Source organism: Macaca mulatta, chromosome 8 (genome assembly GCF_049350105.2).
Source record: "Macaca mulatta isolate MMU2019108-1 chromosome 8, T2T-MMU8v2.0, whole genome shotgun sequence".
NCBI classification, from domain to species: domain Eukaryota; kingdom Metazoa; phylum Chordata; class Mammalia; order Primates; family Cercopithecidae; genus Macaca; species Macaca mulatta.
This window is the reverse complement of record NC_133413.1, coordinates 135,100,301-135,116,625: the sequence shown is the minus strand read 5'-3', so window position 1 is coordinate 135,116,625 and position 16,325 is coordinate 135,100,301. Positions and strand designations below refer to the sequence as shown.

The window sequence follows — 16,325 nt, the reverse complement described above, 5'->3', positions numbered from 1 at the left end:
CTGGGACTACAGACATGCACCACTGTGCCTGGCTAATTTAAAAACACTTTTTTTTTTTTTTTTGTAGAGATGGAGTCTTAGTATGTTGCCCAGGCTGGTCTTAAACTCCTGAGCTCAAGTGATCCTCCCACCTCAGCTTTCCAAAGTGCTGGGATTACAGGCATGAGCCACTACAGCTGGTTTCATTTTTCTCTATTTTGAAATCTTCCCTTTCAAGTCCTTATTGTTATTCTTCCTTCAGCAACTTTGCATTGTTAGGAACACTCAATAAAGACTGGAGTTATATAAGAAATACTTGAAAACTAATACTTAGTTACAAGTTTGATTGTAAAGTCCTTGAATTCAAGTTCTAGGACTTGTTTGTGTGGAAGCCATGGCCCTGGCTTGGAGTGTTGACTACACTGAATGGTGCCTTAGATCATGACTCTTGGAACCAGTAGACCACAGAGGGCTCAGAGCATCTTGTGTCCAAAAAAATATGAAGAGCCCAGAATAATTTCTAGGACATAAATGACTATAGTACCTTCTCCTCATTCTCAACTTGTAGGAATTTGGCAGATTCGGTTGAAACAGTAGTATCTCAGTTTCATTATAACCAGGATCTAGGGAGAAAAGTCACACTGCCAGGATCTTGTTTTATAGTGAGTCAAGCCTAAGCCTGTGAGTCATGAGGCTGGGATACTTGGCCCAGCTCTGGTATGAACTAGGGCTGTGTTTGTGGCCTTGTATTTGTGGCCTCCGTTTTCCTATTCCTAAAAACGAACTGTTTGAACTACATGATCTGTCTTCCAGATTCCTTCCCCCAACTGATGTGTATATGTATATATTGCTTTCCTACTCCAAAATTAATTTCACCTCTACCGCTTCTATTTTTTAATGTTTTATTTTTTCTTTTAGGTAGAAATGCCTGTTTTCCTCCTGTAGAAAATTTTGCCTGGTGATAGGTTTTTTTGTTTGTTTGTTTGTTTTTTGAGACAGAGTCTTGCTCTGTCACCTAGGCTGGAGTGCAGTGTCGTGATCTCGGCTCACTGCAACCTCTGCCTCCTGGGCTCAAGTGATTCTCCTGCCTCAGCCTCCCAAGTAGCTGGGATTATAGGTGCGTGCCACCATGCCTGGCTAATTTTTTGTATTTTTAGTAGACACGGGGTTTCACCATCTTGGCTAGGTTGGTCTTGAACTCCTGATCTCAAGTGATCCACCTCCCTCAGCCTCCCAAAGTGCCAGGAATACAGGGGTGAGCCACCACGCCTGGCCCTGGTAATGGTTTTATATACAGTCAGATGAAATGGAATGGGAAGGGCTACTAGCGTTTAGCACCAAATGAACTGGATGTTATTCGAGTGGAGTACTTGGGAAAAAGTGGGTTCAACAAGCCAATGATTGTCCATGCTCAGTTGAGTTATTTCTGGAGGAAGGTTACATGTACTCCTTAGAGGTTTTAGGCCTTGAGCAGTAATGAATTTGCTAGGGAGAGACATTCCTCATGCTTTTGTTATCTGTTTGCATTTTAGGACAACAGTAGTAGCAGCAGCTGCCTTCTTGGACGCCTTTCAGAAAGTGGCTGACATGGCCACCAACACACGTGGTAAGCAGATGGAGGCTGACTCCCAGCGTTAACTGCATTCAGCACGTGGTTTCTTTCCCTTGGGTGGCTGCACAAGAAGATGCAGCTTAAGTTATCAGAGCTGAGCTGACTCGTATTTTCCCATTTTTTAAAACTCTGTGGGATTCCATATATTAGAAGTTGCAACTAGTTTTCCGGATAATAAAGCACATGTGAAGAAGAATGAAAAAGGAAGAAAGTGAACCACCGTTTCTGCACGGGTTGGCTTGATGGATTTTTTGATCACTTTAATGATGTGCTGGTTGTGAAAGCTTGAGCTATGCCTTTGGTTGCAATTTGCGTTTTCCTCCTTCCATGGGTTTTCCTTGTTTGCTCGTGGAATGGGAAGCAGTATGAATGATTGGATAGACCATTTTTCTGAGTTTCCATAAAATGAGGAACCCTTTTAAAATAAGGATCTCATTGCGTTGTATCTATTTATGTGTCCCTCACATTTGACTGCAAACCTGTTGAGATAGAGACTATGACTTACTCACGTCTGAAACCCCAAAACATAGTGCCTAGAGCATAGGAGATGTTTACAGTGTGTTTATTAAATCAATGAAAAAAATTTAATGGCTTTAGCAAGTACTGAATCATATAAAGGTTATTTATAACATGTGAAAAGTATAAAAAGAAAATGAATGCCCTGTATGCCGGACCATCTTTAGAAATGCAACATTATGGTTGGGTGCAGTGGCTCATGCCTGTAATCCCAGCACTTTGGGAGGCCGAGGCAAGAGGTCCAAGGTAGATCACTTGAGGTCAGGAGTTCGAGACTAACCTGGCCAACATGGCGAAACCCCATCTCTACTAAAAATACAAAAATTAGCACTCCAGCCTGGGCAACAGTGAGACTCTGTCTCAAAAAAAAAGAAAAGAAAAGAAAAGAAATGCATGCAACATGTCCAGTAACAGACGGTTCCCCTATTCAAAGGGAGGAGTGTGCTTTCCTTTTCCTTGCAATGCAGCTACTCTCTCCTGCCTCTTACTTTGCGTTGTCTTTCTGGGTCTCCTTGTTGCACCGGCAGCTATGGGCCTGTTCTTTTCATTGTCGTGGTGACATTGGTAAATTTGGGTTGTAGGAGCAAGTGTTGGGGACTGCTCCCAGGCACATGAAAGTTTCTCCGAACCACCTGATGGGTACCTTCAGTGCAGTGATACTCATTTATCACAGGTGCTTAATTAAATATTTGAATGAATTTGCAGCAAGAACGCTTCTCATTCATTGAACAAACTCCTTTTATTTCAGGCACTGTCATGGGACCACAAGAAGCAATATGACTCTCCTTGTCCTGGAGGGGCTTACAATTGAGTGGGGAAAATGAGATGTATAAATAAAGAATTTCAGCATAGAAATAATATGTTTGGTATGGTAATAGTTGTAGAACAAAGTGCTAGGGGAATATAGAAGAGCGAGCAGTTCACTCAGGGAGTTAACAGGGTTTTACAACGTTCCCTTGGAGAATGCAGCAGAGAAATTAGAACCATGGTTTCCTCATCCAGTATGTCAACTTGGTGTGGATCTTATCCAGTATCTTTTTAAAAGTCCTTTAACAAAATTCCATAGCTTATGTGTGTCTGTTATAGAAACTTGAGAAAATACAGCCGTAAAGAGGAACTTAATATGCAAACCATTGCAGGGGCAATAGTATTGCATTTTATATTTTCTTCTACTTCAGCAGTGTGTGGAACTGGACTTGCCAGCCATATTGATATCTTTCTGTAATAGCCATTAGAATAGGTTTTTTTTTTTTTTTAATTTTTTTTCCGGCAGAATCTCACTCTGCCTCTCAGGCTGAAATGCAGTGGTGCAGTCTTGGCTCACTGCAACCTCCACCTCCCCAGATTCAAGCAATTCTCCTGCCTCGACCTCCCGTGTAGCTGGGATTACAGGCATGTGCCACCATGCCCAACTAATTTTTGTATTTTTAGTAGAGATGGGGTTTCACCATGTTAGCCAGGCTAGTCTCCAACTCCTGACTTCAAGTGATCTGCCCACCTCGGCCTCCCATAGTGCTGGGATTACAGGCGTGAGCCACCGTGCTTGGCCCAGAATGTGTCTTTTTTTAAGAAAGCTGCTCTACTGTTTTAAGGAACTTAGATATCTGGCATTGCATGTTTGAGGCTCTGTGATAATAATGTTTTTATATTTTAATGTTTAATTCTTGGATGGATCCTATAGATGGACTGGAAAGAGATCCCCAGATTGTCCATAAGTTCCTGTAGTGGGAACCTGGGATTTTGAAGATGCTGCTCCCAGAATGGTTCCTGGCGGGGCACTGCAGGGTCTGGAAATTGTCATCTTTGAAGGGAAGGAAAACAGCCATTATTTGTGCACAAAGAAACCAAAGAGCCTCACTGCAGAAGTGATGGGGGTAGAGTAGTAGTTTGGAGGGTGATGTATTTCACCAAAGGCAAATAATCTCATAGTGAACAAACCCGTGCTTTGACTTTTTTTTTTTTTTTTTTTGAGGCAGAATCTTGCTCTTGTCACCTAGGCTGGAATGCAGTGGCGTGATGTTGGCTCACTGCAACCTCTGCCTCTCGGGTTCTTGTGATTCTCCTGCCTCAGCCTCCCAAATAGCTGGGATTACAGGTGCCCACCATCATGCCTTGCTAATTTTTGTATTTTTAGTAGAGACAGGGTTTTGTCATGTTGGCCAGACTGGTCTCGAACTCCTGACCTTGTGATCCACCCGCCTCGGCCTCCCAAAGTACTAGGATTACAGGCGTGAGCCACCATACCCGGTTGCTTTGACATATTTTTAGACCATTGGATTTCAGATCATTTTTAGTGATGCCAGATACTTTCTGTTTAAAATCCATATGTACTACTATTTTCATTGAATGTGGGAGTGTGAGAACTCTCAAATGACCTAAAAGTATATGGGTGATAGAAAGAAGGTATATTTTACAGAGATAAGAGAAACTTGAATATCCTTCTTAATAAGTATCAGAAGTGACTTCTATTCATTTTTGCTTAAAAATTTTAAAAATAGAACATTCTCTTTAGTTTAAAAAATTGAAATAAGTAGGCTGGGTGTGGTGACTCACACCTGTAATCCCAGCATTTGGGAGGCTGAGGCGGGTGGATTACCTGAGGGCAGGAGTTCAAGACCACCCTGACCAACATGGTGAAATCCTGTCTCTACTAAAAATATAAAAATTAGCCAGACATAGGGGCGGGCACCTTTAATCCCAGCTACTCGAGAGGCTGAGGCAGGAGAATCACTTGAACTCAGGAGGTGGAGGTTGCAGTGAGCCGAGATTGTACCACTGCACTCCAGCCTGGGCGACAGAGCAAGACTCTGTGTCCAAAAGAAAAAAAAAAAATTGAAGTAAGTGTGTAAAGTAAAATCTACCCTCCCCACCTCCCCGCCCCTCCCGGGAGTTGGGTTTAGTGTCATTTACAGATGTTTTTGCGTATATAAACAAACATGCCTGGGAGAAAAAAACCCAAAAAACTAGTTTTCCACAACATGTGGAATGACACATGGAATAAAATATACCTGTGTGACCTTTTTCAGAAGGTAGCCCCTGACAAACATTGTTCCTGTGCTTTTTACAGCATAGTATATTATAGTTACCTTTCCAGTACCTATAGATCCACCTGATTCTTTCTAGTGGCCAAATGGAATTTCTGAATATAGCACTGTCTGAATATAGCACAGCTGAATCATTATTCTATTGATAGATATTTAGGTTATCTCCAGGTATTTGCTACTACAAGGTCTGCTGCAATTACTGCCCAAGTATATATCCTTTTGGAGTCCTACAAGTGATCTATTTTTAATGATGTATGGATCACCAGGGAAATGATAATCTGTAAAAAGTGCTTCAAGCTGTTTTGGTCAGCAGCAAATAGATTTGGGCTTAGGGTTGGTGTAGGCGGTGACTCTAACAGAGTGTGTGATTTGATATCTACCCTCTCCAGAAAGAGTATCCTTGGTTCACTCCCTTGCTTAGCGCCTTTACATGTATTTTTTTTTTTTTAAGTCTCTCTTGATGGAAGTGGTAGGAGGGAATTACAATTATTATTAAGTACATCTCTTCTGGGCAAGTGCCCAGAATTTCAAGCAAGCAGGTTGCTGTGGTTTCCAAAATATTAGCGTCTCATATTGTTTCCAAAAGGAAACAGCTTTGAGTGGTCTTTGTCCTTTATAGGAAATCTTTTGCACTAGCTATTAATAAAATTTACTTAGGAAAAACTTTGCAAACTAGTCACTATAAGAGCAAAATCAATCTAGTCATTATGTACCTATTGTTCAACAGAATGTGGACATATGTTAGAACTTAATTGCTTTCATTGTTTTTTAAATGAAAGTGTGTAAGTGGATATTATAATGTGTGTATTTGTGTTAATAATTAAACTATAATGGAATTCCAATTATTAGCACTAGGCAGAGTTCCATATTTTGTTGATTTTAGACTCTGGATGAATATACAATTTGTTTTAAATATGAAAGTACCATTTTCTGTATTATTGGACACAAAAAATTGGTTTCTAGGTATCTGGTAGACATGGAACCCAAGGCTTTGTGGAGCAGAGTCTCTGCTTCCTTCACATCCATAATGGACCAGCATGTGGCTCTCACAGGAGCTGAGAATGTTTGAGCTGAGTGGCATGCATTTGTCTGGGCTACTTAAAAAAATAAGAAAAGGAAAATTAAGGAAATTAAGAAACAGATGATAAATACCTACCACATAGGCTATGGTGAGAATAAAAAGACTTAATACACATAAACTACTCAGAACAGAGCCCAGCCCATGGTACACATTCAATAAAGGCTAGCTATCCTGATTTTCAGTCTTAAAATCATGCCTACTTTTTAGGGTAACAACTTAAAGAATCTGGACATTAAAGATGATCTAGTCTGCCTGGATCCATTTCCTTCCTTCTGAGAATCTGAAATGTCCTCCTCAGGCATTGGATGTATTATCATCTAAACTTTCCTGAGATGGTTGTTCAAAACCATAAAAGTAATTACAGAGGCACACAGAGGCAGATGAAAAGGAGAGTCACACAACACTGCTCTTCAACGGTCCTTGCTGACACAAGCAGATGGCACAGTGGCCAGGATGGGCCAGTGCTGACTAAGAGGGAGTGTATCATCCACTCCGTACTCTGCGCAAGTCCCTGATGTGTCAGGCCACAGGCTTACAGGTGTTCAAATTTCATTCCCCATTTTGATCCTGAATGCGTTAAAAAAAAAAATCTGTGTAGCACAAAAAATAATCTATGTAGTTGAAATAACAAAAGTCTATATGCAGTAGTAAGAGTAACCACTAGCTTGGGATCTGGGATGCGTAGGTTTGACTTTGTGCCTTTGCAGCTATGTGATCTTGAGTAAATATTTCCTTTCTCTGGGCTTCCATTTTCCCACCTATAAAGGGTCTAGGAGACTAGATGATCACAAGTACTTTTCTTTTTGGCTCTAATATTCTATGGTTTTAAATCTTGCCTTGGTGCTCATTAACTATGAATGAAGTTGGACAGTGTAAATTTCCTTTTCTATATTATCTTTAGAGCTTCCAATTTTTGATCTGACGACAAAGGAAGTAGAGGAAGCAAGATTAAGCCAAAGATAATGGAGAGAGAAGGTTAGAAGAGAAAAAGGGAAAAGTACAGATGGGCATTTGGGTTGAGGCCTCTTCTCAGACTTGAGTGTGTGCAGGAGGAAGGCAGGTGGATGCTGGACCTTCTAGGACAGGCATCGAAGGGTGGACCAACAGACATGTGCTTTAGTCAGTGAGTCTGGATCACTGAGGTTGATGAAGAAAATTGCTGACGGCTTAGTTCTTACAAATGTGTTACACGTTTGCAGTACAGATTTTGGTAAATGCCATGGTCTCCAGATCTGGCATTAGGCATCACAGATACTCAAGAAGTTCACTTTAAGGGACAGATTTCAGGGCCCTGTCACTCCTATGGAATCAGAATAACTAGGTGAGCCCCCAGAATCTCCAATTTTGAAAAGCTTTCCAGGAGATGTTGCTCTCCAGTGAGGTATGTTTGTGCTGTCCTGTAAAGCCTCTTGCCATCTTGCTGTAACCCACCTGTCCAATGGCGTCTCCCTGCCCATGGCCGGCAACTGCACCCAGGAAGAACTGCTCACTGTTTGCTGAAACCCTTAAAACCCTTGATCCCTATCTGCTGGCACATGTGCATTCCAGGCCCAGAATGCCCTTTCCAGCCCTCCCCCTCTTAACCCTGTTTGTATGCATGAGGATCTGCTGCGGATCTCCCAGGGGTTTAAGAGCTGTATCACTTGTGAGACCTTTGTCTCCCTTCAGGAAGTAAACTGGGTCCTTGCTCAGGGCCTCAGGGGACATGCTGGGGTTAGAGGGGTCCCCTAGCTGTGCTGTCACTACCTTCCCCACCAGATTGCAAATACCTCCAACAGGGCCTGCTCCTTTCTGAGGAACTCACATTCCCAGATGCTGAGTATCTGGCCTTCAGCAGGCTGCAGACCCATCTGCTGAATGAATGACTGTGCACAAACAGCAGCTTCCACTTTCATGCAGCCCTCATGGATCCTGGTGGGAAGCCCATCAGCTCTTGGGCAAGGGACTGTTGGGATGGGGTCTTGGCAGGATTCCTCCCTGGAGTTCAGAATTTGAATCTTGGTGACCCCTCCCTGAGGTCAAGTCTCTGGTGCAAGGGACAGCTAGGTAGAAGGCACCCACCCTGCTTCAAGGATAGAGTGGAGCAGGGGAGGGAATCTTGCCTCTGAGGGGAGAAGGTGCTGGGTTATTTGGGTTCTCAGCTGGGTTGTTTCCTGGCTCCAGCCAGACTGCTCTTGTTTGCTCCTGAGTTTTATTTTAACCAGATTGTTTAATTGAGACTTCACTAGCCTTTAACTTCTGGATTGACTTTGGTGTTCAAGCCCAGAACTCTTTCATGTAATTAGAGTCTTAGTATTTCTACCTAGCAAACTTTTTTTTTTTAAAAAAAGATTGGTAAATAATAATCTACATGTTATGGGGGTACATATGATACTTTGATAAATTCATATAATGTGTAAAGTTCAAATCATTTGAGAGGCCGAGGTGGATGGATCACTTGATGTCAGGAGTTTGAGACCAGCCTGGCCAACATGGCGAAATCCTGGCTCTACTAAAAGTATAAAAAAAATTAGCTGAGCTTGCTGGAGGGCCTTTAATTCCAGCTACTTGGGAGGCTGAGGCATGACAATCACTTGAACTCAGGAGGCGGAGGCTGCAATGAGCTGAGATCATGCCTCTGCACTCCAGCCTGGGTAATGGAGCAGGACTTTGTCTCAAAAAAAAAAAAAAAAAAAAAATCAAATCAGGGTAATTGGGGTATCTATCACCTGAAATATCTGTCTTCTTATTGCTACCTAGCAAACTCTTTAGCCTCAAATTGAAAACAATTTTTTTCAAATTAAAAACATCATATAAAAGGCCCTTCTTGCAGGTCTGGAACTGAAAATTCTTTGGATATTACCATAAGGGAATGTAGTCAAATTTCTTCATTTGATTAAAAATAAAAAGGCATATCAGCTGGGCACGGTGGCTCACGCCTGTAATCCCAGCACTTTGGGAGACCGAGACGAGTGGATCACGAGGTCAGGAGTTCGAGACCAGCCTGGAGAATATGGTGAAACCTCATCTCTACTAAAAATACAGAAATTAGCTGGGCATGGTGGCAGGCACCTGTAGTCCCAGCTACTTGGGAGGCTGAGGCAGGAGAATTGCTTGAAACCTGGGAGGCGGAGGTTGCAGTGAGCCAAGATCGCACTGCTCTATTCCGGCCTGGGCGACAGAGCAAGACTCGGTCTCAAAAAAAAAAAAAAAAATTCTAGAAACTATCTAAACTGTATATATATGTGTGTGTGTTTGTGTACACATATGTATGTATGTGTATCCATATACTTTCTATATTGAACACTTTTTATAATCTCAATCTTACGTAAAATACAAATAAAATCTATAAAAATGGTTGATATTTATAATAATAGGCAACATAGCTAAAAACTGTGGTTATTATATAAGCGTAGCTTCAAGATAAATTTCCCAGCTCCTGAGCCTTCTATACACAGATTTTAGAGCTGCCATTGCCTTAGCAGGAGGTGATGTAAAAATTATTGTTTTAAATGGATTCGTAAATGTACATTCTGCTTTAGGTTTCATCATTTTGATGTTTTGCCACTTCAATTTGTCTTGCGTCATTTTAATTTGTTAGCACAATATATTTAGTCATATACATCTGCGATGAATAAAACATCTTTTTAAAAATGGCCCAGGCATGTGAAGTTTGTCTTACCATTTTCCATTTTTAAAGCTGTCATTTTTTGGAGTATGCTTTCTATGAAACTTCAGTCTTTGTATTAAGCCTAGGACAGTAGAGTGTCATGCATTTTTAGCATTTTTACAACTCACACTATACATAAGGACTGGAAATAACAAATGAATCTGTATATTTATACAGAGTGTTTTTATTTTATAAATTTTAAAAAATACCTTGTTTTTGATGTTTTTCAGTTGATGGAGTTACAGTTGCTTATGTGTTTGATTATTTTGATGGGCAAGTACATATATTTAGGAGATTTGTAACCGTGAACCTAGCATTACCGCTGATAAAACGAATCCCTCCTTTCTAATCCCATCGATCTTTTCTTGATGTAAGAACTGATGCCTGACGACAGCACTGTTCCCCATTTGACAAGTGGCCTTTTATTATTGATCTTTGGTTGGGTAGCAACAGTTGCTGGAGAGAATTGTTCATTGTGGTCAACCAGTGTTGCTGCCTCAGTAGTGATTTGCTTTTAACCGTGTCTTCCTGGAATGACACTTGAAAGGGCAGTCATCGTGTGTTAGCCCAGAATGAACTCACCGGAATCCCACATTTACCAGAACATATCCTGGATCCCCAGGGCAGGATGTCACCAGAATTCTATAATCCTCCAGCAGGGATAGTGAGGGATATCAAAATTCCACACCCAAGCATGCATGTCTGTCCTGCTCAGGATTATCTTATCCCTAACAGAGAGAAATTCTTGCCCCATTCAGTGGGGTTTCCCCATTAGGCTTTAGTGTATTACCCCAGATGATACTTGAATTACGTCTGGATGCGTGTATGCTGTTCTCTGTCTAACCTCAGCAGCCTTCACCAATGCTGGTGAATTATGTGGTGGTGGTGGTGGTGGTGGTGGTGGCGGTGGCGGCGGTAACAGCGGCAGTGGGGAGGAAGGTCCAAGGTTGGAGAGAATGTGTGTTTTTATGGGTGACTGAGTTGATTTGTGTGCAGCATGGTTATTTGTGTTGTTAGGCAGTTTACATAATAAAGTGGTTTACTCAGCATTTTCCCTCTTCCAGCTAACAGAGCCACCGTGCGTTTTGTATACAAGCACTGACAATTCTCCTCTCCTCTCCTCCCCCACCTCTTTCCATCCTAGTTCTTACCTTTGCTTCCCATTGATTGGCTTTTTGTTTTGGCTTAATAACTAATACCCCACCCCATCCCCACTGCCACACACACACACACACACCTTGTAGTCACTTTTGGTAAAGCATTAGCATTCATGAAAGAATGCAGTTATTTTAGTTCATGCAGATGAAGCAAAGAATTTTTTTTTTTTTTTTTGAGATGGAGTTTCACTCTTGTTGCCCAGGCTGGAGTGCAATGGCACGATCTCAGCTCTCAGCTCACTGCAACCTCCACCTCCCGGGTTCAAGCAACTCTCCTGCCTCATCCTCCCGAGCAGCTGGTATTACAGGCATGTGCCACCTTGTCCAGCTAATTTTTGTGTTTCTAGTAGAGACGGGGTTTCTCCATGTTGGTCAGGCTGGTCTCAAACTCCCGACCTCAGGTGATCTGCCCACCTTGGCCTCCCAAAGTGCTGGGATTACAGGCGTGAGCCAGCATGCCCGGCCAATAATTTTTTTTTTTTAATGTTCTCTTGTGACGAATCATTTGCCATAGAGCTACGAACTTGGTTTGGTCTGCTCTGCCCATCTTAGATAAAAATAACCATGTGGAATGTAAATGTGAACTTGAAGACACTTGAAGTTGTCAAACTAGTATTTTTCTAGGACGGATCTGTTCAGTCAGACCACATAGATTGCCTCCTCTGTGCTCCCTCTGAAAAAGTCTCAGCTAGAAAACACGCACAAGATGTGAAAGCTACTTGGAACTAAAATTTTCACTTTAACCTGCGCTTGTGTCCTCCGCTGTAGGAAAAGTGTTGTTACTGGAAAATAACTCAAGGAATAGTTATAGAATACTAAGAAGGTCTTCTGTCACCGAGAATTTGGCAGTGAATCTTCCTGACTCATTTTAAATAAATTTGATTTGTACACACTTTAAGAAAGCTTAAAGTGAGAACTACTTGGAAGTGGTTTTTTTTTTTTTTTTTTTTTTTTAAAGTAACTATCTGGCCTTTCATTTTTAAGAAGATACAGGATTTTTTTTTCTTCTGCTCATGTACTATCTAGTGCAACCTTTTCATTTTTACTAGGGACACTGAGTCTCAGTGAAGCCTCTTGTCCGAGCTTACCCAGCTAGGAAGAAGGAGAGTGGGGATTGTAGCGTGATTTCCCTTGAAAACCACCTAAGCAGTTGTTAGCTCTGCCTTCTGGGTTTCATGGTGAGGGGAGTTCAAGGAGGACATGGCACAGGTTGTGAAAAAAATCTCTGTTCTGTGCTCTCAGCCGGTGATTGTTTACAGACATTTTGGTTTGCTTGTTTGTTAATAAGAAACCCGTGGTCATCTGGTTTCCAAAGCAGCTGTCTGCTTCCATTCTGGGTCTTCGTTTCTCTGTGGAACATATTTTTGTTTTCTGTTAGCTCTTTGGAAGTGGGGAGGCTATTTTTGCTTGTATTTTAATCATTTGTTTCATTTGACATAAGCTTCTTAACTGTAAGAATAATGAGGCTTCAATTCATCTACATTGCCTTCAGTTCATCTGCATGTACACATACACACACGTACACACACATATACACATACACACAATATACACACAACACACATGTACACACAACACACACAACATACACACAGACATGTACACATATGTATACATACACATCATACACGTACACACATACATACACACACATGCACACACACAAGATACATACAACACACATGTACACATACATACAACATACACATATAGACGTACACATACACACATACACATGTTCACACATATATACACATATACACACAAAACATACACAACGTACACATACACATATATACACACAACGTACACTTATGCACATACACACGCACACATGTACGCACACACAAATACACGTTTTTTGATTCCCAAATGTTTACAACTGCCATGGAACTCTTATTTCTAGTAAAAGACACTGCTGTGGTAATCTGCAGCATTTCCTGCTGTGTGTGCTAGGGCCCAGGGACCTCGGTTACCATGGAAACTAATATCCAGCCGCCCGGGTGGTACTTCCCTTTAGAGCCGCATTTGAGCGCATTTCACAGTTCAATACAATGCTGCTTATTCCTGCCTTTAAAATCAGGAAAGAGGGCAAAGCTGATTGATTACAAGTAAAATGAAAAAATACTGTTTCTGCTAAGACAGAAAGGGACCTTTAGTACGTGCCCTTTTAATGTGATTGTCAGAAGTAGGACAGTGCACAGTGTCTCAAAGATGGCCAAAGGATCTGATACAATACAAAAGAACTGTGGAGGCGACAGTAAACGTTCTTCTTCCTGTGCTGCTGATCCACAGGCTTCTGTTTGAGAATGACTGGCCTGCGAGGCTGACAAGGGCATTCATCTGCTGGCTCTGGTGGCGTCCATTTGGTTCACCAGAAGGGCTTGAGGGCAGACAAAAGACCTTGAGCTCTCTGCGTGTGCCAGTCATCCTGTGTTTCCTGACCCCTGTCTCTCTCAGAACCCACTCACAGAACCAGATCCGAGAGCCTGGGAGAGCTTGCCCGGATTTCAGCCTTTGAGTTGCCACTTAAGCACGTGATTGCCATCTGTGCTTGCTTAAAGGCGGATGCTGATTAGGAGAGTGATACTTCATTTGGATAATACGATTTAAGCCCAAGTGCAAGATGTGTTGCTTGTGCTGGAACTGCAGGAAATATGAGCCATGGAAACGCACCACCCAACCTCCTGTAGTTGTCCAGGTGGTCCTGCCGGTCACTGTCCACAGTATGTCTGTGTGGGAGACGACAGTGATCCCAAGCCTTGGTTTCCATGCAGGTATATGGACTCCTGCTTAATGAGATTGGAGGATAGTAATTGCCTCCACCCTTATTTAGATGATGCCCATCGCTCTGGCTTTGTGTTTTCAAATGTGTTTGGAGAAAGCGAGTGCCGGGAGAGTGTGCTATTTGGAGAGCTCAGTCCAGCCTCGGTCTTGAGCATCAACTGTGGGTCCTCTGCTATTGGGGCTCTCGACTCACCCGCCAGCTGCCTTATCTCAGGTTGAGGAAGGGAGTGGGAGCCCCATTTGCAAATGAGGCAACTCTTGGTGACTTGAAGTCACCTGGTTAAAATGGCACACAACTTCGAAGCTGCATGCCATTTTAACCAAGTGTGCCAGACACTCGTTTCTGGAGTGTGTATCTCGTCTGTGTGAGGCTCCGGTCCCACATTCTTCCCACCTCAGGGATCAGTTTATGGAAACACCTCAGCATTGAGACCAGGGCTTCTCAATCTGTGATTTGGGGCTGGATAAATATTAGTCGTTAGGGGCGTGCTGTGCATTGTAGGTTGCTTAGCAGCATTCTCAGCCTCTACCCCCTCTCAGTTGTGAAATCCAAAAATGTGTATTGAGATCGGCCCTGGTTGAGAACCACCAAGCTAGACCTATTTGGGTTTTGTTGGGCAATTTAATGAAACTATGGCTATGCCTTTTTTGAGGCAGTTGTAACCAGCTTGGTTCATTGAAGCTAGGTTTTAAATCATTCATAACTAAGTTATGATGTTAGCAATTGGACAGTCCATGCATAGTTTCATCTGAAAAATGACTACTCTGCCAAGTTGCACGTATACAACTCTGTAGAGTCCACATCTTACTAAAAAAAAGACCGCTTCCTTTTTACCAGAAGGTCATTTCCCGGAGTGAAAATATGCAGGTCTTTTGTTGTTGTTTTCAGAAGATTAATTCAAATAAGAATAGGAATGGGGTGAACAGAGCGCTTGAGTTCCCATTTGTGTCGCGCTGCCTGCGTGATGGAGAGAGGGCTCAGCGAGGTGGAGCCGGATCGGGAGGCGGCTGCAGGCCCCCTCTGCCTGCTCACAGCTGTGTGGCCCTGGGTGGGTCAGGACAGCCGGACACACCTCAGTTTTGTTGTCTGTGAGATGACAGTCAGGTCTGCTGCACCTGCTTGTCAGGGTGATGGTGGAGTCAAATGAGGTCGTAGTTGTGAAAGCATTTGATAAATTGTAAAGCCCAGGCAGCTGTGATGAGAGGTCGCAGTGCTCTTGTGACTCGGGACTTCAGGGGTCCCTGGCCACCTTCCGACTGCTGGCTCCTTGGTCACTTAGAGACGCGGCGTTCACTTGGGTTCCACCTTCGCCCCGCGTGGCCTGTCCCCTCCCGCTTGTCTGTCTCCAACTTCTGCCGCTGTTTGGGATCCAGTTCAGTCCCTGTTTTCTCCTGAATGACTTCTAGCATTTTAAAATTATTTTTTATAATTATTATTTTAAACAAATATTTTAAGTGTGATGTATGATTATAATGATTGTTAGTTTATTGTATGGTTTGTGATTAGATTTGGGGGATGAATGGTGTCTTGAATGAATGTGGGGTTTTTGGCTGTTTCCCCAGTACATGCCCCATGTGTATTGAATATGTCATCCTCCCCTGCGTCACGCACACTCGGAATGGCCTCTCCCTTCCCTCACCTGCAGGCTCTGACTTACCCTCCAAGGTTATCTCAGGCGGTCTCTCCTCCAGAACGCCTTTCCTCCTTGAGGGGCTTGGGAGCCCCCAAGAGCTCTGCTCAGAATCTGGGCTTTGCTGTTGTATCCCTGTACTGTATGTTAACTGTTCCCTGGTCTGGAGATTCTCCCACCTTGGCCTCCCAAAGTGCTGGGATTGCAGGTGTGGGTCACTGCATCCGGGCTCCTTTCTTTTATTTTTTTCTCATTGAGGTGAAATTCATGTAACATAAAACTAACCATTTTTAAGTGAACAGTTAGTGACATTTTGGACATTTTTGCAGTGCTGTGTAACACCACCCCATCTAATTCCAAAACGTTTTCAAACCATTCCAAAACCATGAAAGAAAGCCCTGTACCAGGATGATGAAAAGGTTCTGGAGATGGAGGTGGTCATGGTTACACAACAATGTGAATATATTTAATGCCACTGGATTGTGTATTTAGAAATGGTTAATTAAAATAGTGAATTTCTTGTTTTATATTTATTTATTTACTATGAGAAAAACACACAAAATCTCATACTCATTAAGTAGTTACTCCCTGTCCCCACCCTTCCCAGCCTCTGGCACTGTTTTGTGTTTTATTGTTATAGCTTTAGCCCCTAACATAGTAGGGGCCAAATAAATCTTCTTTGAATGAATGGAATGAGTTTCTACTTGAACGCACATTTATCTATCTAATGGCTATGTGACGGGCACAGTTATCTTTAAGGACATTTCTTTGAGATGTTTCACTAGCGTTTATTTAAGGGATTTTCTACTTATCTCCCAGCATCTCCATAGACATACCTCTTAAACAAAAGCTAACTTTGTAGCTTATCT

General features: G+C 42.5%; 1 protein-coding gene across 6 annotated transcripts in view; it reads left to right on the top strand.

Annotated features, from left to right (window-relative positions):
* MTSS1 (MTSS I-BAR domain containing 1) overlaps positions 1-16,325 on the top strand; it is a 183,633-nt gene that overhangs the window by 29,527 nt on the left and 137,781 nt on the right. For all 6 annotated transcript variants that reach the window (XM_028852901.2, XM_015145964.3, XM_077944013.1 and 3 more), the window contains exon 3: positions 1,512-1,585. In XM_028852901.2, coding sequence (XP_028708734.1) covers positions 1,512-1,585 — 74 coding nt within the window. The remainder of the gene's footprint in view (positions 1-1,511; positions 1,586-16,325) is intronic.